This window comes from Bipolaris oryzae (assembly GCF_000523455.1).
Source record: "Bipolaris oryzae ATCC 44560 unplaced genomic scaffold scaffold_27, whole genome shotgun sequence".
Taxonomy (NCBI): domain Eukaryota; kingdom Fungi; phylum Ascomycota; class Dothideomycetes; order Pleosporales; family Pleosporaceae; genus Bipolaris; species Bipolaris oryzae.
The window spans coordinates 83,275-110,983 of NW_006911303.1; the positions used below are offsets into that span (position 1 = coordinate 83,275).

Sequence of the window (27,709 nt, forward strand, 5' to 3'; positions counted from 1 at the left end):
GGTTTTTTTTGGTATGGTGAATGGATTGCATATTGGGGGAGTTGGAAATTTCCGTTGTTTCATTTTTACATATTTGGGTATTTGCATATATTGGGTTGAAAAGTACATACAGGGATTCAACATGACGAGAAAAAAAAAACATGGGTAAGGCGCACGACTTAGGGGAATCAGAAAGCAAAAAGGGGCAAATTTCAAACTTGAATAATACATATTTTACAAGAGCCGTCAAACAGCATACCCATATCCTTCACTATGCTTATGCCGCCACCATCCCTTCTCCCCATCGCCTTCCCTCCCCCCACTCTCAGACCCCTTATCCGCACTCCACATGCTCCCACTCCCCCTCGCAACCACAATTGTCGAGTTCCCCAGCGCGTGTTCCGCATCGCCTCCACTGGCAATGCCCGTAGCCCCCGCAACACCGCCTCTCCGCCACAAACTCGCCTGCAACTCATACACATCATCCTTCTCGCCCGCCAGCTCCTCCAACCTCGCACGTTTAGATTCAGGAACAAGAAAGCTCGTCAGCATGCCGAGGAACATGAAGAGAGCGAAAATCTGCATGACGCCGTGGATCCAAGGTGTGGGGTTATCATGGGTAGCACCCCTTTTAATCATGGGCGCGAAGAATATCTGTGCAAATACGGCTCCTAGCTTTCCCATGCCCGCGCTGAATCCATGCGCCGTACTGCGTACTCGTGTGGGAAAGATTTCCGCGGGGGTGATAAACGTGGTGGCGTTTGGACCAAAGTTGAAGAAGAACTGAGCGAGGACGTAGAGAGCCAGTAAGTGCTTCTTTGTAAGATGTTGCCATGCAAAACCCAGGACACAGAATATTACTGTTAGGATGGCGAAGCCGGTGATTTGAATGGGTTTGCGACCGAGTTTGTCGACGGTGAAGACGGTGAGCCAGTAGCCGGGGAGGGCGCCGGCGCAGATGAGCACGATTTGGCCGGTGGCGGTGTTGCGGAGGTACATGTAGAGGTTGTCACCTTGCTCGAAACCCATAATGGCCATGAGAGAGGCGGAACTGAAGCCTAGGCCGTAAAATGCGAGGTCGAGAAAACTAGAGGGTGGTTAGTTGGTGAGATGTTAGGATGGGGGTGAGGCTGAGGGAGCCGTACAACCAAGACATTGAGGTTCCAAAGATCCGAATGGCTTGACGCTTTTGCGAGAAAAAGCGGAATAATTCTCCCAAAGAGGGTCGCGGGGTCTTGTACTTGGCCATTTCGCTGCGGGCCTGGGCCTGGGTTACGGGATCGACCTCGTTTCCTTGCTTGCCATAGCGATACTTTCTTGCGTCGACAGAGGCCTTCTCGACATCGTACAGCACATCAAATGTATATCTTGGTGTCTCGGGAACTGTCAATCGGTAGTACAAGGCGAACCAGCCGGGAATGCCGCCGAATGCAATGATGATGCGCCACATCTTGTCTACGTGCACTGCACATTCTCCTACGCATTCACCGACCCCTGTTGCTATGACGAGATGGTCTTTGTAAATGACAACCACTATGAGTGTTACCAGTGCCGAAGCCAACTGCCCGAGGCCTTGCATTGCAAAGACAGCGGCTATGATGCCTCCTCGGTAGCGCGTACTGGCGAATTCAGCTGTGATGACAGCACTGAGGGGATCTAGAATGGTTGTTAGCGTTTCTACGAACCTACATAGCCAATTCCAATCAGAGATTCTAGAGCTGGGAAAAAAGACCGCAAATCAAACTTACAGTCGCCACCCACACCAATTCCCATGATTACGCGATAGAAGATCAGAACACCGACAATTGACAGGGTAGCCGATTCTCCACAAAGTGATTGCGCAAGGGTCGTTGCGATGATGATCATGAGCTCAACGCCGTACATTCTTTTTCGTCCAAGATAATCGCCCAAGTATCCAAAGACGCACTGCCCAAAGATTGCGCCGGCGGACGTGGCAACTTTGATGGCTGTATCGGCATTATGAGGCATGACACCACGGCTGTCTGCATCTTGCCAATACACAATGCCTAGCAATATGACTGTGAGATTGATTGCGAACAACTGGAGATAGCCGTTAGCCCTATGTCTGTATGGGCGGTTTCATTTTTAGACGTACGCTGTAAGCATCTGTGAAGAAGCCTATGCCAGTGACCACGGCCAGGCGCACATGGTACCATCCGAAGGGTGCTTTATCCACCTCAGCGAGGGCCATGCGCCGGCGCTCATTGGGGTCTGCAATGTGAGTCTGGTAGCCCCATTAGTAAGGCCGTGGTATCAGATTGTGTCGATCAGTACTTACATAGACGCCAGGGACATCTCGGTACGCCGCATTTCCAGTACGTCCGAAAGATGGCATGACTGGCAGTCAAAGCGAGGACTCTGGAAGAAAATTGACCTTCAAAACCAAAGAGCACTCATACGAGTAGACGCGACGACAACGAATGGATCAGGCTGGCCACCTCGCAGTATATGGAAGTAAGCCGGAGGTATTCGGCGATCGACTGTCGCATGGAATCGCAAGCGAGTCAATAAGTATAGCATGAGCATGCTCCAACATGGCACTGCAGGGACATTGCGAACGCGAGGTCCATGCCGAAGGGGCGAGACCAGGTTGGACCAGACGTCCAAATGCCATCCCGCTGGACACCAATTGGTAGAGAAGGCCGAGGGAGCCAAGCCAGAATGACAGTAGAAGCCGAGCAATAAGGCTTAGCTGTGAATGCTGGATGGGAAGCATTTCGGAGTTGCACCACAGGGACAAGCACGAGCTCACGTTTTGGTCCCTGATTGGCTGCACACGCAACATCTCAGAACGGCACCCATGCCAACCTCGACATGACGGCACGCCTCGTGTCTCGTTTAGCCCGTGTACTGTTTGAGGGGTGCAATTGAGTTATGTGCCGTGGAATGGCGTGACATATCCACGGTGCCACGAACCATTGTATTGGGACGTTGTGGTGGTTTTGATAAGTACGGGGATGAGGAGTGTGTCAGTCCTTGGAGCGGAATGGCCACCGAAATTCAAACCTTCCACGTGGGAGTAAGCAGCTTCCGGTGTGCTGAGTCACAATATGCCGTGCCCTCCAGCCGTCCTGGCTTGTGCTTGACTGTCTGGTTGAAGGAGCGTATTGGTGGCGGCCTCACGTCTGCGGGTCTTGCAGACGTTGAGATATGTTTTTAGTGCAAAAATGCCAGATACCTACCTACTGGGCCGCGTACAGAAAACGATCTGGACCAGATGTAACCAACCAGTAACACGGAGTCTGGAGAGTCTTGTGAGCAAATGCCATTCATGCATCACCTTGCGGACAGGACACGTGCAAGGATTGTCGCGAGTCCTCCTGAAGTCGACGCTGGATTGGGTAGCCTAGAATCCCGTGTGGGGGGGTCTTGGGGCGATTCCCATCTGGCTTCCCTAGATGGTAGTCCACGCGTCCAAGGCGCAACACAAGTCTGCCTTCTTGGTATGCGTTTCATAATTTCGTATTCAGCTCTTCACATCATAAATGAAGCTCTGATCCAATCAAGTCTACCCACGTGCGTTTGTTGCAATGTCGTCTTGCAGGTCAATCCAAGAGTCTACAGATTGCTAGTACAAGCGAGGCACTCTTTTCAATACGTCCAGTCAATGGTGACATGTTTGAAAAGTAGAGCTGAGACAGGGTCCTTGATGTAGTATGGCAAGTGTAGCCTAGTGGTTGTAGATTAGTACCCTCTGCACAGCCTCAACCTTGTAAAGTATGCTTGGTACTCTAGCAACAAGACTCAAGCCAGCGCTTCTTTCATGCTCAATCAATCGATGCAATATATGCACGTTTTGTGGAAGATGTCATCAGTATGTATGCTATCCTCCCATCTTCCCAAGGTAGGTGCGTGGGGTGCCGCCTTGGCTGGAACAGAGTTCAATCATACACGGATTTAGCAGCTGCGAGCGATTTGAGCGGGAAACAATGGGAAATATTGGTATTTCTTTCTCCGATGTCGATGGTCGTTGTGTGATGATGTTGGCGTGAGTCCTTAGGCTGTTCGCTGGTTGCGCTCTGGCATGAATCGCGCTAAGCCAAAATTGACTAGTCTCACACAATGTTCGAAATTCGCTACCCGAGACTTCTCCAAAGCGCACGACAATTCGCGACAACACCACCCTCCGATACTAACAACAGCGTCACAAGGTATGTCCTTCTCCAAATTCACTGTTGCTGTCCAATTACTGACAAATATCGTGAATAGTCCCCAGCCAAAATGAGTACGCTGCGCTCCCACATGCCCGTTCGACCTCGAGCTTGGAGACTGACTATGATATAGCGAAGGGTACCTCCAGTTTCGGAAAGCGCCACAACAAGACGCACACGCTCTGCAGGCGTTGCGGTACGTAATTCCTCCCTGGAAGACGGCACTGGACTTGCAGTTGCTTGGATTGGAGCTGTTGAGAGAGAGAGAGAAGAACGACATTGGCCACAAGGACTGACAGGAAATCTACAGGTCGCCGATCCCTTCACATCCAGAAGCACACCTGCGCCTCATGCGGCTACCCTGCTGCTAAGACCCGCAAGTGTACGTTTACCTAGAGTGCAAACGCGCGCACACACCGAACCAGACAAGCAATTAACACAGGACAGTCAACTGGGGCGAGAAGGCCAAGCGAAGGAAGACCACCGGTACCGGCCGCATGCGATACCTCAAGACCGTCAACCGCAAGTTCAGCAACGGATTCCAAACCGGTACCCCCAAGGGCGCCAAGGGCCCCACCGTCAACTCCTCGTAAACGAATCGACACTATGAGCGGGTCAAGTGTGGAGGAGTAGAGGCGCGATGAAGGCCATTCGGAACGGGTGCATGATCGTAAAGCGGGGTTCTTCTACAAGCAAATGGTATTGCTCGGCATGGGGCGTTCTGTCATCCCTCTCCCGGTTGCTTGTCCATCCTACATGACGAATGAGGATGGCCATGACCGTTTGAGCGTATAGCTCTGGAGGCACAACTACGGAAAATTTTCATCATGTTCTCTCGGAATGAAGTCTTGAAATGAAAGCATGAATCAAGCCAACTGCCGTGCCAGAACCTGCTGACGCTATGTCGTTTGTTGATTGACTGGAAATATACAAAAACGCCTCCTTTTGACCGCCAACCCTGACCCCATTTACGCATCTTGCAGACTTGAAATCATACTGTCTCGGAAGCAGCTGTATGATGCGCATGGCGTGTACCAACCAGAACACGCCGCTCGCAACAACAGCCGTCAGAAATTTGAACCATAACAATGCCCATGCAACTCTCACCCAGCACACATCAAAACCACCGCCGTTCCTCAAGTTTCTTCCACCACCTCCCCGTCTCCCCTTCCTCTCTAGGCCCCACAAACTCCAACACCTGATCCCCAACGCCAACCCTAATATCCAAATCGAAAATATCACTTGCACTTCTCCTCTCTTCATGCGCCCCTAGACAGAAGCTCGCTCTAACTCTAACACCGCCTTTCCTCTCTTTAGCCAGCGGACTCAAGTACGGTCCGATATCTCTCGCAACACGATACGCCAGCGCCGAAGGCGAGAACTTGGTCTTGAGCGCGACGGCCCAACGATTAAACTCCTGAGGACGCGGGGCTGCACGGTGGTAGCCGAAGTTGGGAAAGTGGCCTGGGTCGACGGGCTGATCGGTAGTGGGTGACGCCGGGGGCGTGACGACTGTGAGTGCCGTGGCAGATGGGGAGCGGGTGTCGAGCCAGGACTGTATGATTTCGGCGTCGCGGTAGGAATCTTCGTGCCAGGTGAGGAGCCAGAAGGAAAGAACGAGTTGTTTGAGGTTGTCGAAGGAGCGGAGGCCGGTGAGGAGGGGGTTGGCGATGGGGGTTGGGTGGGAGAGAATGGGGCAGCCATTGTAGCCGCAGATTTTGAGTTCTTCGATGGTCGAGGCGTGGTGTAGGGCTATGGTGTGGAGGAGAGGGGCTTGCGGTGGCCAGCCGTAGTTTGGCTCAAAGGTGAAGTCTAGGGGTCTGTGGAAGCCGCGGCGATAGGCGGCGAGCATGCCGTCTAGATCTTCGTTTTCGAGAGCATAGAAGACGTCGGAGCCGTCTTGGCCTGGGTCGAGGGCTTTGAGGGAGTAGCCTCTTGCACCCCATGTGTTTCCTGCGGGAAATGATCCGCCTATCATGACAATCTTTTTGAGCGGACACCAGTGGAGGGCTCGAATCAACTCGCGCTTCTCGTCTCGTGGTATTCCGCCTTCTATCTTGATCTGCTTTACTTTCCGCATATGCGGAGCAAACTCTGCGATGAACCTTCTTCGACGCGTCCGCTCTTGAGACCCTTCAATTGTCCCAGACTCGTCTGTGACTGGTTCGCCGGGTCCTACATGTTGTGCGTCCACCCGGAGATCCGTCAGCATTGTAGCCATATGTGCAACCAGCCTCTGCGATCGAGCCTGGACATCAACAGATGGCTTGGTATGACCGTAGACCTTATCTATTGGCCAACCAAGACACAAGATCTTTGGGTGTGCCTCGAGGAAATCCAGAAAGGTGTCCTCCAGAAGGTAGATGTTATCGGGAAGCTTGGTGAGTGGTAAGACTGCATTCCTGACTTGGAACGCGCGTAGTTGTGGAAATCGCATTTTACTAAGCGCATACAGGAAATGCTCAGAATTGACAGGATGGTTGGGGCTTTCTTCTCGGCGGCGCCAATGTACCCAGTCCAAATTCAGACTTGTGAGAGTAGATGCAGAACATGCAATCAGCCACTCCAAGGGAGGTCTCACATCAGGCGCAATCGGGCCAAATGTTGTAGGTGCAAATTCCACTGGATTCGCATCGACGTATTCTCTAATTTCTGGAAGTTCTTCCCACATGACGGCATCGAAAGCCTTTCCCTTTCTGATGTAATCTTCTGTTGATGGCTGAATTCCTCGAGTAGGCAGTGCTTCCTCGATGGTACGGACTGTAGTTCTGGTGAACCCGCCAGCCCCATTGTGAATCGGAAAATCTCGCTGGCCGCCTCTTGAGAGTTTGAATTCCATTAACTTCAAGCGTTGCCTTTGTATCGAGTCAAACATTTCGTTCCCGAGCCTACGTAGCCGGATGCTTTCTAGACCAGTTGTCTTATGTGGTAGAAGCCAGTACAATGCGTCTTTTTCAAAGCAGCAACATTCCAGCCAGAGCTTGCGAAGCGGTACATTGCGTGGACGATTTTCGTCAAGAAAGCCTGCGACGAGCGCATTCGTGAGTTTCCAATGCCCATATATTATTCTTAGGGTATGTACATTGACCAGGTTTCGTAAGGCTAGTCTGAGGAGGATGTGTAGTCGTTCGTCCTGAGAGAGGTTGTCGGCGTCGAAGCGCATTCGCGGAAGTTCGCTGAAGATGTTCGGGGTAGGCAGATAGCAGCGATGTGTAACAACTTGGACTTTGGATGCGATGGCGGGATTGCTGCAAGTGTTAGCAGACTAGTCGCACTTCTTTGACCTTACTTACGTTGCCAGTATATACAACTTCTGGATAATTGGTGTGTCATCATGGTCGTCCGGTTCTCCGCGCCCTCTGTCACACCATATTTGGTCTACCTCTTCCTTTTTGTGTAGCGTCCACTGGTCGGATAGGCATACATTCTGCCACAGGATATCGGTCGCATGTTGGTGGAGCGTTTGAGAGACGAGGGCAACGTCCCTGAGCGTGGGCGTATCGAGGTAGGCAAGAATAAGCTGGAGGAGTTCACTGGGGAGTGATTGGAGCTTCAAGGCGGATTAGCAGGGTTCCAGGTATCGGCGACTCGGACCAAAAGCTTTGGATATGGGAAGGATGTGGGGATAGTGTACATGCGGTATGTGGGCTAGGCTCGAGTCAATGTTGAAAACATACGGAAAGTGGACGATTTGCGTCGCCGAACGCCGTTTCCGGGGATACGGCGACATTCAACATTGGAGTAGATAGTGGCAGAAGACGCGCTCAACAGCGCATTTCAAAACATGCAGATTGGGGTGCTCGATCTCGCAAATTTGCGGGTTTTGAGCACCTGGTGTGTGAATTCGTGAAGCCTAGGCGGTGACGAGCATCAACGCCATCAGTGGGGTCTAAGTCTGGCCCCGCTTTCACCCGTTTGTGTCTCTAGCACGCACACGAAGGATGCTCAACGCCCACATTTCTATCGCCATGTTGAGAGTCGGCCCTTCACAAGATATTGGTGTTCGAAATCAGTGATGAATTTGCGATATGGTCGAGTGTCTTTGTCTATCAGGTTGTGAGCCCACCGTGCCCCTGTTCATTGGATCATCCGGTACATACATCCTAGCAAATCTTCGCATCCTTGAAGCCCTACGAGAGACGCTAAATATTCATACCGGTAGACCCCGAAAACAAATAAACGCACCGAGAGTGTATGCTTGCTCACGGAGCGTGATAAGTATGGATGGATGGGCAGTGGAATTTCTTGAATCTCGAAGTCAATAATTGGAGCTGCGCAAGATGTACTACTACAAAGACTAGTGCGCACTTCAGCGCCGACTATTCAGCCTATTCCGACTGCAAACTATTTGAGCTCAGGATAGCACCGTTGCGCATATGTTCGAATCATCGCGCTGTAACTCAAGTCATCGAGTTGGAGGCGATGCCGTTGTGGCTTCCCGGAGAGACTTTGGTAGGTCGATGAGCGCGCCCAGACGGCCCACTACTCCATGCCGAAAATTAGAAATGGACCTGGTGTGAGATGCAGTGTTACAGCCTAGATAAAGTCAGAGTGAATACAGTTGCACAACAGAAGGACGGGCCATTGGAAATGATCACAAGAATAGAAACTTCTTGGAGGCTCCAAGACGTATCCCGAAATAGTGAGATGCTGTGTAAGGAAGACGGTTCAAAATGGAGGACTGTAAGCCTGCATCAACCTTACTACACATGTGGCTATGTTTGTCGTAGACTATTCTACTAGACGCTTCCTATTGAACAACCCGATTAATTGGGGTCGTTGCCTCATCCAGAATCAGGTCTTCGGAAAGACGTCCCGGCACCGTTATTTTAGGGCACCAGGGAGTGAATGAGCCTAATGCTAGCTAAGCCCTGTGCAACCAGTGCATCCTGTATACGCGTTAGAGTATCTTTGGGTCGATCTCGTTCAACAAATAATTGATAACAAGATTATGAGAAACGGGAACCGTAGACACAGTTTATCCGTCAATGCGCAATCATTCTGCTTTAGCCGCAATTCATGCCTTTCTTATCCGTGCGATAACGTTCGTGAGCCGTGCTGTTGAACCCAAGTACCCTATTAAGCCTACACAGCCTAGTAATGTCTAAATCTGAGGCATAAATTTGGAACATGTGTCTATTAGCTCCCTTGTCGTCAGCTGAAGTCCAAACAGTAAGTTTGACTTGAGCACGGTGATGCAAGTGGCAGGCCATGCTGGCCTTACTTTTTACGTGATCGCGACGTATTGGTGTCCTCGCTCGAAGACGGCCAAACGGAGTTGCCCATGCCCCGATCTGCCTTCAGCCGAACAGCTAATATACACGGTAAAGGCCGCTACTGTGTAAATGATGCAAAACAATGAGCAGCTGACCGGACACGGGGACTTGATGCTGATTATGACAAAGGATCAACAATCCACCGGCTGGCCTACGATGGATGCCACTGACAAGAAAATGGTGTTTTTGTTCTGGCTGGGGAGATTGGCAGGCTGGGTCATTGTCAGAGGAAGCAAGGCAGCCAAGGAAAAGTAACGAGTATCGTTTCACGGCTGGGAGTGGCAGATATGATGACTCGGGGAGTCCGCCATGCCTGTCAGAGTTGATGTCGGCGTGGAAGGGTAGATAGAGGCCGATTGAGAAGAGGCCGATTGAGAAGAGGCCAAGGGCTTGTTTCGCTGCAGTTGGGTGATTGGGCTGCAGCAGGGTCAGGGTCAGGGTCAGGGTCAGGGTCAGGGTCCAGGGCTGGGTGGGATGACGCCACGGCAGATACGTGTCGACTTTCCGTGTTTCCAAGAAAGGCTGAGGAACCGGCGATAATAATGTTGAATGGGCATTCAAGCGTCGGACATGCGACGTCGGCTCTCCTCAGGCAACTGGGGGCCCTATGATGGAGTAGGCGATGCAGGCAGGGATTGGCGTCTACTAAGCGGGCACGGCGGGCACGGCGGGCCATCGGCGTCACGCCTGCCGGCCGATCATTGCGCCTTTGTGGCAGTCATGCCTAGAATAGATTAGCCCCCCTACGCTCCACACACCAACCACACACCACCAGCATCAACCATCTTTTTCATGTGCGACTGCAACTACTACCCGCAACATTCGTCTTTTTGAAGCTCTGGCGCTCCTGGCTCGGTGCATGGGCACGCCTCTGAACTCAGCATGCACCGACCTGCATCTGCCTCACCGTCCAAGAACAACAGGCAACGTGCTGCAGGTCGAGGTTCATGGTGCTGCTCCTGCACGCAATTCCCCAGTGCTGATGATCATGTACGACGACTCCGATAGGAATTATCGAGGCTTCGTAAATTACCTCGGGCTTGCGCTGATCCCCTTCCAATCGTTTTTGGCCACCCTGCCATCCTCTTGCTTTCGTGTCCATGGTAGCGCATCGGTTCACGCCCAGCACCGGCGATGCTGCAAGTGTGAAGCACAACAACATCAGTGATCGCTGTGGCGCTTTCCTGCGGCGATTCTTTATCAGCTTGCTTCTTGGACGTCTAACTGCATGGGGACCAAGAGGCTTTCTGGCCAGTACCACGCCAGAGGTGCATGTCCACGATTCAGCCCAGCCAGGAAACCGCCCGTCTTTGCACACCAGTGAGGTCGTCGAACAGGCCGAGGCACCGGTTGCAATCAAAGCCCTTGAGCACGTCCAAGGCTCCGATGCACCGTCTCGGCTCTGACACGCAGCACCCTGCGCCTGTGCAGGGGATCTTGATTTTGAAACTTCTTGCCCCGTCAGGGAAGATTGACGCCAGCAAGCTGACTATTCTCGGCTGTGGAAAGGTCACTTCATGTTCCGCCGATTCTATATGTAGTACCCCATGCACCCACATTCCCTGTATAAGCCCGGACGTCTTTTGTGACCTCATATTCAGGTAGCCCTCCCACCTGGCAGCGTGCCCTTTTGTTCGCATACAGCTTGCCAGCATGGGATTCCACACCCTCCTATTAGCGCTTGCTTCACTGAGTGCATATGCACTGTACAAGTTTTGGGATTCGTCCCGCCGTAATAGAATACCTACCGGCCTCAAGCCACTGCCGGGTCCAAAGGGTAAGACAGTGACTTCGTGCACAGAACCCATTCCTGGATCATCACTGAGCTTTTCTTTCATCTGGTGAAGCACTAAATGCCCAGGCTAACTCGTGTTAACTAGGCTATCCAATCATCGGCTCCGTACCTGACGTCCCAGACAAAAATGGATACATCAAGTTTTCGGACTGGGGTAAGCAGTATGGTCCAATCTACCAATGCAACCTAGCCGGGCACAATCACGTCTGGGTGTCGACGGATCAGATTGCAAAAGACTTGCTGTCCAAAAAGGCAGCCATCTACTCTGACAGGCCGCACATCCCATCTCTGATAGATGACAACCGTTCGAGTGCGCAATATCTTCCGTTACTTAGCAGAAATGGTAAATGAACACTTGAAGACTATCGTGGTGCTGTCCTGACCCCTTTGCAGACGGCCATACACGCCAAAGAAAGTTTGCGAACATCATTATGCGCGAGTCGGAAAAGGCATCCTTCCACCGATACCCCGAGCTCGAATCGAAGCGTATGATGGCCGAGCTGCTGGATGAACCCGATCAATACAACCACATTATGGAATCCTACATCTCTCGCGTCACTTGCCGACTTGCTTGGGGTCACAGCGAAGGCAGCGACGAGCTGAAACAACGCGCACGTGAGCTTCTTATCGGTGTTTCTCCCACAGGATCTCTGAGTAACAAGCTTCCCTTCTTGATGGCACTACCTGATTGGCTTTCACCGCCCAAGGCATGGGAAAGACGGCGTGCACTCACTGAGCGCACGTGGTTCCAGACCATGCAGGCCCAGGTTGTCGAAGATCTTAAGTCAGGACAAGCAGCACCATCGTGGATGAAGACATTCCTAGATACTCGCAGCAAATGGGGCTTCAAATCTGATACAGAGGGTGCGTACGCTGTCGGCATGCACGGGATCGCAGGAGCTCTCACTATCGCTGCTCCTATGCAAACGTTCTGTTTGGCAATGGTCCATTACCCACAATATCTGCCTATGCTGCACGAGGAACTTGACCGCGTCTGTGGTGATCGACCACCCCGCTCCGAAGACCGACCCAACCTTCCTTTTCTTCGGGCTGTCATCCGTGAATGCCTGCGCTGGCGCCCACCTGTCCCTACCGGTATTCCCCACTACCTGACCCAGGATGACGAATACAATGGTTACCATATTCCCAAAGGCAGTACTATACATCCCCTAGAATGGTAATTCTGCACATAATCCGTCAAACCTGAAGTGCTCTAACAATACCACAGGGCCATTTCCCGCGAACCTGATCTATACCCAGACCCTGAGGTCTTCAACCCTCTTCGATGGGTGAAGCCAGAGTATCCAACATATCAGGAACCTTTGACACAGTACCCTACTATCATCAACTCAACACAATTTGGTTACGGAAGACGAACGTGCACTGGCCAGACAGTGGCTGACGAGGATATGCTCATCGGCATCGGCTCGGTTGCATGGTTGTTTGACATTAAGAAATGTTCAGAAGACTCTGCTATTCCATCATCGGCGGGTGAGACCAAAAAAGAGCAAGTGTATGGTCTGAATGAGAAGGCCTCCATATCAAACGAAGAACTAAACGCTGGAATCAACAACAAAGAAGCTACAATGGAGGAGAAGATCCTCGCCAAATTCACATATCCTGGATCTGAATCTGCCAGTAATGCGGCACCAAGGATGTCTAAATCCAGCAACCCCAATTACAAACCCATGGAATGGGGTGACATTACCAAGAAGCCAGAAGATCCTACACTCGACTTCTCCATCTTGCTGATTGCAAAGCCAATCCCTTTCAAATTTGACCTCAGGCCTCGCAACGCTGAGCGAGTGAAGAAGGCCCGCGACATGTTCAGAGAAGGAGTTGAGAACGGTGACTTCCCTGACAGTAAGCAGTACTGGGGAGCAGACCAGGGACGCGGCCAGCCTGTAGGTTGGAGCAAGGTGTAGAGCGTATTTTCCACGATTGGCGGTGCTTTGCAACCCTTTGGGGTACTAGTACTTACCCTGCAGCATTTATCAAGCGTATTTATACTCCAACAAAAAGCCTCTGTGTATGATGGTCATCGCATCCAGCCAGCTCTTGTTGTGCGACTTGCTCGGGTGGGTTTGGCGTTTGGGTTGACTTGGGATCCCTCTTGGAGATTATTTTTTTTATTCACGTAAATTTATTCCCATCATAATATCTAGCACAGAATTTTACTATGTGATATCTGCATTGTTCTTGATAAGCGTCGGTGAGCATTGTGACGAAGCCATGACCTGACTCACGTGATGTGCACCAGCCCTCGCACCAGCCACATGTCGTCAGCTATTTGCCATGACCGCATCGGACCGAGGACCGGCAGCGCGACGACATAGTCTCACCACGCCTAACGCGAACGACACACCTCAATGCGCCTACGATAGCCCAGCCAGCTCTTCGCGAGCTGTAAATCGCCCAATCATGTTTGGTTTCCAATTCACCGCCACGCGAACTCAAATCGCATCCTATCTCTTCGGTGTCGCGCTCTTCAGCATCAGCTTCCTCGTCTTCCTGAACAGTTCCATATCCTTTGTTATTACCCAGCGCATTGGCCAGTCGCATAATGTCGGCGACGCGGTCGGTACACTGGGCTTTGCAGATGAGCTGGTTGCGCTGGTGGCATGTCCAGCGTGGGGCTTGCTGAGCGACAGAGTGGGTGTGAGGAGCATTGCGGTGCTCGGGTATAGCATTGTTGGTGTTGCGCTCTGGGTGCTTGTGCAGGCCAAGAATGTGTATCCCGAGTTGCTGCTTGCGAGAATCCTGTTTAGTGTGGGTGGGACTGCGACGTGAGTTCGATAATGTCAACGGGTGAATGTAGGCTGATGTTCGTTATAGCGCGACTATGGTGACTGCGATCTTGCCTACTATGACTATTGTCAGAGATGTCAAACCCGATCCGCGATCACCGAACCTAGACCGTGGCAGGACGCATGCGACGGTTGCCTCGATATCGTCTGAACTTACTATTACGCCTGCGCGCTTCCGGTCAAGCTCGCCAGAGGACTATACGCAACCGCAGCCAGCGAATCGAGATACCAGCGCATCTACATCGCAAATCGCTGGCTTGGTTGGCACATTCACAGGATGCGGCGCATTGGTTGCGCTTCTCGTGTTTCTTCCACTACCAACGAAATTCCAAAATGCCGGTGAGGGACCCGCCCAGGCAGTCGCAGATTCTTTCTATGTCGTTGGCGCAATCGCACTGCTCGTAGCCCTGGGCTGTTTCTTCGGCCTGCGTGAACTCCCCGGCGAAGAAGGAAAAGGCTGGAAACGCCTCACCCACAAGGGCGACTACAAAGATGTCGATTCTCACCTCGCACGCGATGTCGTATTATCATACCCACGTCTCTTCTTCGAAAGCGTCCGCCTCGGCCTTACCTCTCCCAACATCGGACTCGGATACGTAGGAGGCTTTGTCGCGCGTGCCTCTTCCGTCGCTATCTCCCTCTTCATCCCTCTCTTCACAAACCACTATTTCCTCGCAACTGGCCGCTGCAAAGTCGACTCCAACATCCCCTCAGACATCAAAGTCGCATGCCCAGAAGCCTACAAACTCGCTGCCATGCTGACAGGAATAAGCCAACTCATCGCCCTCCTCTCTGCCCCCATCTTCGGCTTCCTCTGCGGCCGCTTCCCACGCTACAATATTCCCCTCATAGTCTCAGCCGTGGCGGGTGTAGCAGGCTACTCCGCCTTCGGCTCGCTTTCCAGCCCAGACTACAAGAGCAGCGACGGCACGGGCGCTATCTTCTTCATCGTTGCCCTCCTCGGTATCAGCCAAATCGGCGCAATAGTATGTTCACTTGCTCTCCTTGGCCGCGGCATCAACAACGATGAATCCTCCTCCTCCTCCTCTTCTTCCCACTTGCGCTCCCCGTCTCGAGCTGCTAGTATGCATGGAACTACGAATCATCCTTCTGCCGGCGCTACGCCGCCGCATAGCCGACCCATTACCCCAGTGGACGAAACTGCCTCGCTGCTCCCCGAACATTCTCGCAGGGCCTCGGTCGCGGGCATTCCACCGCAATCTTCCTCGCACAATCACATCAAGGGCTCCATTGCAGGAACATATAGTCTCCTTGGTGGCTTTGGCATCTTGCTCCTGACGAAAGCCGGGGGCGCCCTGTTTGATAGTACGGGTCCCGGCTCGCCTTTCTACATGATGGCCGCGTTTAATGCGGTTTTGGGCCTTGTTACTGTGGCGGTTACCGGCGTGCAGGCTGTGAGGAGGTGGAAGGAGGCACGCAAGTCGGAACAGAGGTGGGGGTTGGGGATTGGGGGGTTGGAGAGGTAACGGGTATGCACGGGGTCTCTATATATGTATAGGTAAGGAAAGGAAAGGGGATAATTGGCATTTTTTTTCGGGATCGAAGATTTCAACTGGGTTGTTGGACTAAGGCGGGGGGTTATGAGGGATGGGGAAGCGAGATGGTTGCGGTTTTTCATGAGCTTTCGTGTAGCACAAGTACATATACATATATATCTCAGTCTTCTTTTTTTTCTACTAACTTTTATTCTCTCCTCTTCAACAAGTTGGGATCAAAAAGGTGCTGTTCGGGGTATCCATGCACGTTCCTCTCTCTCTCAAGTCTCTTGGATCCATTCCGAAAAGAAACAAGACATAAAAAAACCCTTTCTTCATATGCAGACATCTACAATTCACAAATGCCAACTTTGTCACTTTTCCTTACCCAAAACATCACTCCACAGCAAAACATCCACCTTTCGTTTCGGTGCATCTTCGATACTCGGTCTGCACTCTAGATTCCTAGGCCAAGGTTTATTCGGATCGACCTGGTGCCCACAAACAAAACGTCATTCTCAACCCTAATTTCTCGATTGGCATGGGGTTCTGGTAGGAGAAGCAAGGGAGAATGGGGGTATTTTTTGGATAGGGATAGGAAAGAGGGAAGCAAGGAAGGAAGGATGTGGGAAAGGAGGGTTTGAGAAAGAGCTTACCTTATTACTACCAGTCCAAGAAGTAATGCGTTGGAGACCGTGAATATAGTCGCGGTAGGGGTCGCCGGTGGACTCGGAGGCTTCTGGTCGATTGGGAGGACTGATTTCACGAGCAAGCTTTGTTTGTGCTTGTGGGCGGGCATGTTTTGATGAGGAGGGGTGCGCGTATGAGCTCGATGGGAGGGATTGACGAGGTCGAGCGTGCGAACTAGTCAAATGATCTTGACGCGGTTTTCTGGTCTGGCCGAAAGAGCCAGGAAGTGATTTTCGCGTTGGTAGTTGTTTCCTTGATGGGCTGATTGCGGTGTCTAAGTCCTCGAGTGTCATGCCGGCTTCTTCAAATGCTCTTTCCAGTGTCGTTATGCCTTCGACAATGCCTTTTCGGTATAGGGTATCTCGGATATAGTCTTTGTAGAAACGATGGTAGGGTTCAGCGTTTTCTCCGCGGTCGAGACACCCCATGGCGTAGTCGCGGTAGTCTGTTCTGTTGCGGATGATGAAGTCATCCCACTGCCATTTTGGCACCATCTTGTCTTCCAAATCTAATACGTAGATTTGCTTGCATTGGTTGTAGAAGTGCTTTGTATCGCCCTTGTATTCGGGATATGCGGCTTTGAAAGATTTAAAGACTGTTACAAGGCTGTCTTGGTCAGATAGGACAAAAGTGCCTCGAGGCTGCTTGCTCTGAGTCGGGTACTTGTTCGCTGGTGAGATTTGTACTTCTTCTCTCGACTGAGCTTCTTCATAGAACCGCCGTGGCTGAGTAGATCCAGTCCGATGTACAGGTACAGGACTTGGGTCATCATACAGGCTCTGGTGTCGGGGCGATCTACTAATAGATCTCATTCCGTTGTCGGGCCTATCCGCGTTATCCAGATCCATAGCATCGGCATCATGTTCCGCCACGATAGCTCTTGTAGTTTCAGGCCGACTCTCGAAACTTGTGCTCGAATTTCTATTTTCTCGATATCTGCGGAGGGATTCTTCTCGCTCTTCACGCAGCCTAACAACTGGATCAATTGTAACGGGCGAGTTGTCTCCGAAGCCGACAATCTTGATCTCCCTTCGCTTTGTGTGTCTTCGATTACTCTTTGCTGGTGACACTTGGAGCTTGCGTTTGGTCGATCCTGATGCGGGCTGAGGTGTGTTTAATGGGAATTTAGAGTGGGATTCCTTTTGTGGCGATTTCACAGACTCCAAGGTCATATTTGGAATGGAGGTGGATTCCTTTTTGACCAACAAGTCTTCTGAAACTCGTCGATTCCCTTCAATCCCAGGCATACTAGCTGTCGCTTCCATAACTAAAGCCTCATCATGCATTTGCACATCTCCAAGACTACGTTCAATTGCATGTTTAGTCACTCGGCCGTGCATCTCTTCTCGTTCTCGTGGGTCTCTGGCTTGTTGTTTTATCGGGGGTTTTGCCTTATCTGTGTGACTTGGCGCGATCTGAACAAAACTTGCAGCGTCCAGCATGTCGTAAGTACTCTGGATAATGGAGGTGGAAGACGTATCTTTACTCTCACCACTGGAGTCTTGCGCTTGATTTGAAATGGGTTTAATAGGGGGGGCATGTTGCAAAAGCTGTGCTGTTTTACCTTTGCCAAAAGGTGTTTCCCTCACCTGAACAACAGATTGCGATCGATTTGGTTTGGGGCTGGAAACGACGGGAATACTTTTCGACGGGCTATCGTTCTCTGCAACATCATCACCTAATGCTCGTGGTACACATCCCTCCATTTCCATGTCGTCGTCAGAGTCTGCAGGATGCTGAGCAACTGGCGGCGAAGACTGAGGCTGAGTGGACTTGTCATCAGAGAGATCGATAACTTCAGGATGCCGTGGTCGTATGTTCAATGGACTAGAGTGGGTCTTAGAGGGCGACTCCATGCCTGGCATCTGGCTATCGGCACTGGAATCTGGAGGCAGGTCCAGGTGACGGTTCGCCGGCTTCTGCGGTTGCTCTGGACTTGGTGGCCAAGAAGAAACCTCAGCACTCGAGTCATCATCATCCTGAGTGGTCTGGGGTACCGATTCTGCAGAGAGGTTGATTCCTACCGGTACGCTATCGGGTGAAGGGTCAATATCAGATTCAGCGTCGCTGTTCCCGTCATCTTGAATGCTCTCTCGCTCATCTGCAATCCTATGAAGTGCTTGGAGGATTGACTGTGGCATATTTCCATCCTGGAAAGGCGGGCAACCGGGCTGAGGCTTCAGCCAGCTCGAGTCTTTCGCTAAGCACTGTTGTTGCAATGCAGATACCTTGAGGGTCTCGCTATTGAAAATGAAGCCCTTCATCCAAGAGCATTTTGAGCCTGTAGCAGCATTCTCCTCAGAATCAATATGGGCGTCCTTCTCACCTACCGCCGGAGCAGACTCCGTGGGTTCTCCATCCTTGGACATGGAGAGTGAAACCGCTTTGTTGGGATTTTCCTTATGTTTGGGAAAAGCAGGCAGGTCTTGGGCATCTCTGCCCTCTGTTGTAGAGCGGCGTGCACCTTGGTTTGGTGATTCGATTGCTGGCTCTAAGGATGACTCTGCTGCTCTATGGACACTTTTCTTCCGACCAAATGCGCCCTGTACGAATCGCGGCTGAGATGATGCATTTGTGCTGCGTTGAATCTGGTTTTGCTTTCTATTGATTATGCTCATCAATTTCTCACGTTTGGCTTCGTCTTGCCGAATCTCGGCTCTTTGTGTGTTCCCTGCCAGCACTGGCTCGAGCCTGGTTACGCCAATAACCTGGGGTTCGTCGGCGAGCATTCGAATTGGATGTTGTACTTGAGTCCCAAAGGCTGCCTGAGTATGGGTCATCTGAGAGGCCGGACTGGTAGTGCTGTCTGGCACATCGTGACTCTCATCCATAGTATCAGCCATGATGTCGTCCACTTGCGCCTCACTACGCGACAGGCATCGACCGTCTTCCCGCGTGCGGGTATCGTCCAACTGTTTCTGTGCCGTAACAACTGCACTCTCGCAATACACAGGCGGCAATTCTCTACTATGTAAGTCGCACACCGTCTGGCAGCATTCGCCTAGCCAGTCAATCTGATGGAGCAAGAAACGGAATCTTGAGCGCGGCGGCCCGTACGAGGTGTATCTGATGGTGTACCTGCGTACGGCAACAGTGCTACCGGGAGCCAAACAGGAAAACGCGGGGTAGCGGATAGCAAAGTCCTGAGCGCAGTCGGGCGTGAGATGGGCGACTACGCGGCATCGGCCGTCAGTCAGAGTCCAGGGCTGAGTCTAAGGGCAGATTAATCAGGTGAGATGCGGAGGATGAAGATGCATAACAAAAGGCACGTGACACGCACCTGGAGGACGTGCAATGGCCTGTCGACTTCGGGGTGGATGTAGTCTGCAATGTCTAAGCAGGAGCCGTTGTCGTGATAGAGACCCTCCCAGGCCCTGTCCCGCTCAGGCTTGACGCCTGATTTCTTCTTCTCGTATCTCTCGTGCAGCCAATGATTGCCTAGTATAAGCTGCCACTCAAAGGTATCCGCGAGCCAGGCGTTCAGCTGCACGGCCATGTATAACCGAGTGTGGATTTGGTGGTTGTGGGCGCGAGACGCGACGCGTTTACTCTGGGCAAGCCAGGCAAGGATGGTACGGGCGACAAAGTGCAGTTGAGAGGTACCGGCGGCAATGACATGGCAGACGCTCTACGTAGACTTGGAGGTAGCCTAGAGACTATTTATGCATTTAGTTCTTCTTTCTTGCTTCATTCCTTTCTTTCATTCTCCTCTCACTCTCTCAATCTGTCCATGGTTTTGCTTCACACAGGCGCGCGCCTACTCTTCACCGCAGTGGCATGCTTTGGGCACCTGTGACGGGGCGGCGGCCTGGCAAATGGCGGGGCGGCGGGGCGGAATGGGCTTGGCGGCGGCGCGTCATAGCCCGCTAGCAGGTCGACGGTGCCTCTGCCGCAGCATCACGAGTTGTTCTGCCGCAACTAGTCGCTGTAGCCTATCCTTCCTCTATGCCTATACACCTTACCAACTGGCATCCTTTTTTATCAACATGTTCCATTTGTGACACGCCCTCGACTCCTTCCTTCCGCCCTCGCTTCCTACGCGGTAGGCCTGTGTGCAAGTGTGACGAAACTTTAGACTTCCACCTTACCTCACCTCTTATCAGCCCATGATCCTCCGTGAAGCCTGATGCCGCCCTTCACTTACTGCCGTCGCCCGCCCGCCGCCTTGATTTACTCTCTACAACCTCCATTCCCTCGCCAGTAGCCATGTCGGGCGACTCGCGGCGGGGGTCGCTGCAGCCCTCACTGAACCAGCTGCACGCAACGGCGTCCCGCTCCGATACGCTCACCACCTTCGACGATTTCACTGTACCCCCCGCCCCCTCTGTTGTTGGCGAGCCCAAGGGGATCGATCTGGTTCAGGGTGGCTTCAGTGGCTTGTACAGCCGCTTGCGCGCTTCTGTGGGAGGTGCAAGGGAACAGCCCCAAGATGGGCACGGCGGCATTGCTGGCAAGACCGCTACGCCACCATCCTCAAGGCATGGAGTCGCCAATTCTAGCCCTGGTAATACTTCTGTGTCATCGCCCATTGTCGCGTCCGGGCCATCATCGAGACTGCAATCGCCAGCGACAGCTACCTTTGCTGAAGCTCTTCCTCCCTCGCGCGACTCCAACATTTCTAGCACAACCATAACAAGCAAGGCTTCTATCTCTACAACCCGATCTCGACCCTCCGTTGCCCCGACCCTCGACACTGTGTCCGCTTCTCGACAGGACGATGCCTACGTCTTAAGTCCTGTCAGCACTCACTCCAAAGCACATGGGACATCCCACACGGACCTGCCGAGAAGCAACACGCCTCGAGATCTTGCACACCAAGACAATGACATAGGTGATGAGGGTATGGTGGCTACTGGGCTTGAAGGCTCCGCAAGCGATGGTGCCAGGTTCAAAAATGGAGCAGATGCCTCCCGTGATAGTTTGAGTAGAGTTACTTCTCGAACAGACAGCCAATACCAACCCCCTCGCTCTGCGGCCAGCAAGGCGAGAGACCAGCTTGAGAAGTCTGCAGAGGCAGCCCAAGCCAATCATCCTACCGCAAACTCCCAAGGTTCATTACATAAACTTGAACCGCAACGTCCGCCCCTGCTTTCGGTCGGTCCCTCACACCTTCCCGGCTACCACCTCTCAAGAGCTTCTTCTTCCGATGGCTTGAGCTCTGCCCCAACCACCTCAACCATCCGTACTCCTACCGTGCCTCCTATCGAGGAGATTCAACGCCGGACCCAGGCTGCACCTGCGGGACAAAGCGCAGCACGGAGCACCTTTACACAGATGCGGAGGAAAATCTTGGATCGCGAATTTTGGATGCGGGATGAGAACGCAAAAGCCTGTTTCAACTGTGGCGATGCATTTACTACCTTTAGACGAAAGCACCACTGTCGGACATGTGGACAAATCTTCGATTCCAAATGCACTTCGATTGTCTCTGGTAAGATCTTTGGTCAACAGAGCAATCTCAAAGTTTGCAAGCCATGTGAAAGTATCATATACGGCCACGACGAGGACTCTTCTGATTTTACAGATGACGGAGACCAGGCTTCCCTGTACGACCATGGTGATCAGGCTCATTACTCGGACAATGACGAGCCTGATCACGTTGAGAGTGATTACACCAAAATTGGAACACCGACTATTAGCATTCCCATGTCCAGAAAGATTGGCAGTGAAAAGAAGCGTCGGCAGCATGTTATAGAAGTTGGTCCTCCAACACTAGCTCGCCCCAGTTCCTCGCGCTCTCTACGGTCTATGGGAGGCCGGCCACGCTCCTCTAGCCACAAAAGACACCCTTCTAAACATCAGCACATGCGAAATGTCAAGCATGATGATCGAGCACCTTTTCATCAATACCATGACAACTCACGCAGTCAACCCAGTCTGTCGGCTTTCCATCACGATAATATCATTGATCCAGATCTCGCACCATTCATGTCTGATGAGGGCTCGAGTGAAGAAGAGCACGCCAGCATTTTTGCAACTCTCAGGGAAGACCCGGCTGCTAGTGCAAACCTCGATACTGAAAAGGGTGGGTTGGGTGGTATCCTAGCTGCAATGAGGAAGGGAAAATCTAGAGCTGGTGACAGGAGTGTCGTTGGCACAGGGCACGCTCGAGACGCAGACAACGTCAGCATCACGAGTCGTAATGGCAACCGGCCATCTCGGCGGAGAAATCTCAGCGTGAGCAGTGTGACACATAGAGCCTCACCAAGACGGTCCAAGAGCAACACTTTGCTGAGGCCTTATACTGGCTATGGTGCTAGTGGTCCAGGCACACCGCAGCTGCAGCCATCTCCCTCACCGACACCCTCGGGATCAAGGATTACGCGTAGTGCATCAATGCAAGGCATGACGCCCAAAGTCGAACTTAACAAAGCTAGTCTTGATCATGCGCGAAAATTGTTGATTCAGATGCTTAACGACTCGGACGTACCACACGCATCCAGCTGGGAAAAGACCTTAATTCCAATTCTGCGGCAATGCACGGATGATGTCAATCCTGACGTGGACCGAGGGGACGACATTGACGTTAGAAATTATATCAAACTGAAGAAAATTCCAGGTGGAAAACCAAAGGACACGGCGTACATCTCTGGAGTTGTGTTTACCAAGAACGCCGCCCTACGAAGCATGCCACGTAGCATACCCAATCCACGGATTGCCATCATAACTTTCGCAATCGAATATGCACGGCATCAAGCACATTTCATGAGCCTGGAGCCTGTCATTGCACAGGAGCGCGAATACCTTCGTAATCTGGTCAGTCGCATAGTGGCTCTCGAACCCCACGTTTTGTTGGTGCAGCGCAATGTGTCAGGCCTCGCCCTTGAATTTCTGGAACAAGAGGGAATAGCCGTGGTGCACAATGTCAAACCAACAGTGCTCAACGCTGTTGCTCGCTGCACGAATTCGAGAATGATTTCATCAGTTGACAAGCTCGCCATAGATCCATCCCATTTAGGATCCTGCAGCAGCTTCGACGTAAAGACATATGTACACCGCAATGTGAAGAAAACATACATATTTCTTTCTGGATGTCAAAAGGAGCTCGGATGCACAATCGTTCTGAGGGGGGCTAAGAGTGAGGAACTTTCGAGGTTGAAACGCATCACCGAGTTCATGACTTACGTTGTCTACAACCTTCGTCTGGAGACTTGTTTAATGCGAGACGAGTTCATAGATACACCTACAACTTCTATGACTGGTACTCTTGCATCTTCCACTGAGCAAGACGACCGGCAAGCACAGAATGTTGGGGTTGATTCTGCCACTCCACGGGCGGGCGATCAAGATCAGTCCAATGACGCCGCCCCCTCTTACTACAGCGATATGGTTGAAAATCACCGGACAAAGATCCTATCCTCGTCGCCTTTTGTCAAGTTCATGCAGCCGTATCTGCTTGAGCAGGCTCGTCAGTACGAAGCGAAACTAGGGCATCTCAAGAAGCTCAAAAATCAGTACACTGCTGACGGCCCCGAGGACGACGAAAAGGCTGGGGAGGTGGGTCAGAAATTCGAGCTCGTGCAACCTGAGATGGTTCACACGGTTGTTGAAAAGGCATCCAAGCAGGTTCGAGAGTTTTTATCTGCTGTGCATGAATCCGAGTATGACAGAGCTATGCAACAGTATATGACCCAAAGACGTCAGTGGGAGCAATATCTTTCTGGAAATACCGATCTCTACGACCCATTCAATCATCAAAAAATTGCCGTCCTGTACAGCGTGGTCAACACGATAACTTCTACTCCATGTATTGGACCGGAGATCATCGCCCTCGGCTTCTACCAAGAACATGATTACGACGATGGCTTTACGCCAGACTGTACGCTTGGACAGTATGTGGAGGACCTCTGCACTTCAGCCGGTGTTGCTTGCGAAGTAGGCAATTGCGATCGAAGGATGCTTGACCATTCTCGTCAATATGTACACGGCGATGGCCAAATGACTGTGGTTGTCCAGAAGTATCCTCCAAAACTGAAGGGCATGTATCAGACCATCCTCATGTGGAGCTGCTGTAGGATATGTGGTCAGGAAACCCAGGCTTTCCCCATGTCCGAATGGAGCTGGAGATATTCTTTCGCAAAGTATCTCGAACTGACCTTTTGGAGCACGCCGCTCCACCCTCGCGCAGGTATATGCCCACACGATATTCATAAGGACCATGTCCGCTACTTTGGGTATAATCACGTTGCTCTTCGAATCCAATACGACCCCGTGCCGATGTACGAAGTCATTGCGCCGAAGCCCAATGTCACCTGGAAGGTTGATAGCGACCTAAAATTGAAGAATAGTCAATATCTCATGATTGAGGAGAAGTTGGACTGCTTCATGGCCTCACTTCGTGCTCGCATCCAAGGCATACACGTTGAAGACGTAATCCCAGAAAAGGTTGATTTATGTCGGAAAGAGGTCGACCTGCTTCTCAAGCGTGCAAATGAAGAGCATGAATGGTTGAAAGCGAAGCTCCAAGACAAGTACATGAGCTCAAAGTACTACGAGATCATTCCTATGAACCGCGCCATTCGTGCCATCCAAGAGAAAGCTATTGCCTGGGATGTGACCTTTACGGAGTTTGAGCAGCAATTCTTTCCAACTGAGCGGGATATCCGAAGATATGCGAACATGCAATTGAAGCGGTTCCTGGAGCGCGATGAGTCGACAAGCTCATTGGCATCGGTTGAAGAAGGCACCGAGTCCGGCGCAGACGATTCGTACATGGATGAGAAAGACGAGCCCATCGCTTTATCTCCTAGGCCATCCAACATGTCCCCAGAAATGGCCCGTGATATGCTAAGTTCTGTTGTTAAAGAAGAGGGCTCGACTTCCGATACACCTGCTGACGAGACACCTTCGACGCCAGAGAGCAAGACTCCCACTTCTCCAAAGGCGGTCACTGATTTGGGAATTCAGACGCCGCGTGAGGCGATAGAACGGGAGGATGTGCGCCACCTCGATTTGGCTATTTCATCTAATTTCCCGGACAGCCGTCCTATCGCCAATGAAGAGCTCAACAATAGTCCTATCGTTGCTTCCGACCCTAGCAGATACGATGAAGGGTCTCCTACGCCTACAAGTCCACCCAAAGTGAATCCTCTCGACAAGCAGCTTACAGAAGCAATTGAAAACATGCCTAGTAGCCCAACAACCCTGCAGTCTGCTCCTAGTCCGGCTATAGAAAGTAAGATTCCTCGTCCGGTTGAATTAGCTAAGCGTGAGACTGCTGCAAGACCAGCGTCGCTCGTTAGAACACAGTCTCAGCCGGGCAACATTGCAAAGCACGTAGGCCCTTTCCCTGGATCGTCAGCCTTGAACAACGGGCCTACTACGCCAAAAGCTATTGCCAATGACAGCTCCAAGGCATTCGAACGCATGACTGAGCGACTAGGAATGGGAGCTCCTAAGCAGACCAAATCCTCCTCTCGTATTCCAAGATCTATCCCTTACAAGAGTCAAACCAAGGTTTCAAAGATTGCACAACACTTTGAACAGCTGTCAAGAGAGTTCCAGAACCAACGCATGCGTGAGCGACGTAATGATCGTGCCCGGCAAGTGCGCGCTTTCCCACTAGCCTCCTCAAAGCCGGTTGTCGAGGTATATAAGAATGTGCACGACGCTGTGCAGGAAAGTGAGGATTCTGACGAAGAGACACCTGCGCAATCTCCTTCCCGGGGCAGTCTTGACAATAGCACCCTCGATACCAGCACCTTTACGGAAAATGCAGACGACACGACCACTGCTTCACAGTCACCCATTGAAGAGCGTAATAACAAAGATGGACTGTTGGTACCTCCACCAAGAGACGACGAGTCGCCCAAATCTCGCATTCACTTTCCTCCAGATATCGACAACGATGTCAGTGATACAGAGACTACACCAGAGGATATCCCATTGCCCGACAGTCTTGCTAGTTCTCAGCTCTTGAGTCTCAGCGACTCTCAGTTGGAAAACTCACTAGAATTACCCAAGCACGAGAAGAACACTTTGCTCAAGATTTTGACAAGCTTTTGGTCCGAGCGATCAGCTAGTGGTTGGACACCGCTTGAGTACCCATTTTCGCAGATTGAACATGTTTGGGAGAACTCCGACATCATTATTCGGGAAGACGAGCCTAGTTCCATCATCGCCTTGGCTTTGTCATGCCCCGACTATGTGGCTAAACGACAGTCGTTCCGCGATTTGAGCACAGGTTCTGATGGCCATGTTGAGACATTTGAGGAGTCTGTTGAACGTAACCTACTCCATGAGGAAAATCACAACATTCGCTATAGCTTCACGAACCGTGGAGTGAAGGCACACTGTAAAATCTTCTATGCGCAGTCATTCGATGCTCTCCGCCGCAAATGTGGTGTTGCTGAGCGGTTCGTTGAGTCTCTTTCTCGATGCTCCAAGTGGGATTCCAAGGGTGGGAAGTCGAAATCCATCTTCTTGAAAACTCTTGACGATCGGTTTGTGTTGAAATCTCTCTCCCCAGTAGAGGTGCAAGCTTTCTTCAAGTTTGGGCCCAACTACTTTGCCTTTACCCACCAGAATCTCTTCAAGTCTCTGCCTAGTGTCATCGCGAAGATGTTTGGCCTTTTCCAAGTCCAGATCAAGACGCCTACTGGCCGAGACTTTGATTGGTACATGCTCGTCATGGAGAATCTCTTTTACGATCGCGAACCCAACCGGCGCTACGATCTTAAAGGTAGTATGCGCAACCGAAAAATACAAGCCACTGGCGAGCGCGATGAAGTTCTTCTCGATGAGAATCTCGTAGACATTATCTACTCGGAGACTCCCATCTTCGTCCGTGAACACACTAAGAAACTACTCAAAGCCAGCGTCTTCAACGATACCTTGTTCCTCTCACAGAACAACGTTATGGACTACTCACTCATGGCCGGCTTCGACGACACAAACCGAGAAATCATTGTCGGCATCATCGATTGCATCCGCACGTACACATGGGACAAGAAATTGGAGAGTTGGATCAAGGACCGTGGCAAGAACAAACCTACAATCACATCACCCCGCGATTACCGCAACAGGTTTAGGATCGCTATGGAAAAGTACATTCTCCAGGCGCCAAATTGTTGGCACCAGTTCAGCGGAAGGCTTGTGGGCCAGAGCATGGATGGACGCAGGACGATAGGTGATGCCGGGGCTGCTGCGCCAATGGAGCCAGGACACAAGAGGGTTTTCAGTAACGCAAGCACAACAGGGTCGGCGAATGGAAGGGACATGGGCGCAACATTGGCGTGGGGCTCGATTCCGAGGGACTCTAGAAGAGTCTGAGATTGGTGGGCAGAGTTTACGACAGAAGAATGAGTTTTCTTTTCCTTTTTAAGAGAACAATGATTAGCTAAGCATAGCGCTGGTGTTGAGGTAATTTGGTAGCTCTGGGTCTTCTTCTTTCTCTCCCTTTACGAATATTACACTTTTTTACTTAGCATGAGATTCAGATCACTGAAATTCATTACTGTCATTCTGTCATTTAATTTCCCTTGTCTTGTGCCTG

At 51.6% G+C, this 27,709-nt stretch overlaps 6 protein-coding genes across 6 annotated transcripts; 3 read left to right on the forward strand and 3 right to left on the reverse strand.

The window, feature by feature from the left end:
- Positions 1-225: 225 nt before the first annotated feature.
- On the reverse strand, positions 226-2,335 carry COCMIDRAFT_3010 (uncharacterized protein; the record flags this gene model as incomplete). Its single annotated transcript, XM_007687191.1, has 5 exons — positions 226-1,066; positions 1,125-1,635; positions 1,728-2,040; positions 2,096-2,224; positions 2,279-2,335. The coding sequence occupies 5 exons, from the start codon at positions 2,333-2,335 to the stop codon at positions 226-228; spliced, it is 1,851 nt and encodes a 616-aa protein (XP_007685381.1).
- A 1,886-nt stretch (positions 2,336-4,221) lies between these two features.
- Positions 4,222-4,744, forward strand: COCMIDRAFT_34447 (uncharacterized protein; the record flags this gene model as incomplete). Its single annotated transcript, XM_007687220.1, has 4 exons — positions 4,222-4,225; positions 4,285-4,347; positions 4,462-4,533; positions 4,599-4,744. The coding sequence occupies 4 exons, from the start codon at positions 4,222-4,224 to the stop codon at positions 4,742-4,744; spliced, it is 285 nt and encodes a 94-aa protein (XP_007685410.1).
- A 524-nt stretch (positions 4,745-5,268) lies between these two features.
- COCMIDRAFT_88317 (uncharacterized protein) lies at positions 5,269-8,121 on the reverse strand (the record flags this gene model as incomplete). Its single annotated transcript, XM_007687243.1, has 4 exons — positions 5,269-7,399; positions 7,445-7,701; positions 7,936-8,004; positions 8,086-8,121. 4 exons carry the CDS (start codon positions 8,119-8,121, stop codon positions 5,269-5,271), a joined length of 2,493 nt encoding a protein of 830 aa, XP_007685433.1.
- A 2,959-nt stretch (positions 8,122-11,080) lies between these two features.
- Positions 11,081-15,516, forward strand: COCMIDRAFT_88436 (uncharacterized protein; the record flags this gene model as incomplete). The annotated part of the gene is made up of 6 exons (XM_007687244.1): positions 11,081-11,204; positions 11,308-11,565; positions 11,616-12,399; positions 12,451-13,126; positions 13,509-14,008; positions 14,058-15,516. The coding sequence occupies 6 exons, from the start codon at positions 11,081-11,083 to the stop codon at positions 15,514-15,516; spliced, it is 3,801 nt and encodes a 1,266-aa protein (XP_007685434.1).
- A 527-nt stretch (positions 15,517-16,043) lies between these two features.
- Positions 16,044-19,711, reverse strand: COCMIDRAFT_24108 (uncharacterized protein; the record flags this gene model as incomplete). Its single annotated transcript, XM_007687207.1, has 3 exons — positions 16,044-16,049; positions 16,182-19,427; positions 19,496-19,711. 3 exons carry the CDS (start codon positions 19,709-19,711, stop codon positions 16,044-16,046), a joined length of 3,468 nt encoding a protein of 1,155 aa, XP_007685397.1.
- A 710-nt stretch (positions 19,712-20,421) lies between these two features.
- Positions 20,422-27,486, forward strand: COCMIDRAFT_3016 (uncharacterized protein; the record flags this gene model as incomplete). Its single annotated transcript, XM_007687192.1, has 1 exon — positions 20,422-27,486. One exon carries the CDS (start codon positions 20,422-20,424, stop codon positions 27,484-27,486), a length of 7,065 nt encoding a protein of 2,354 aa, XP_007685382.1.
- Positions 27,487-27,709: the final 223 nt, after the last annotated feature.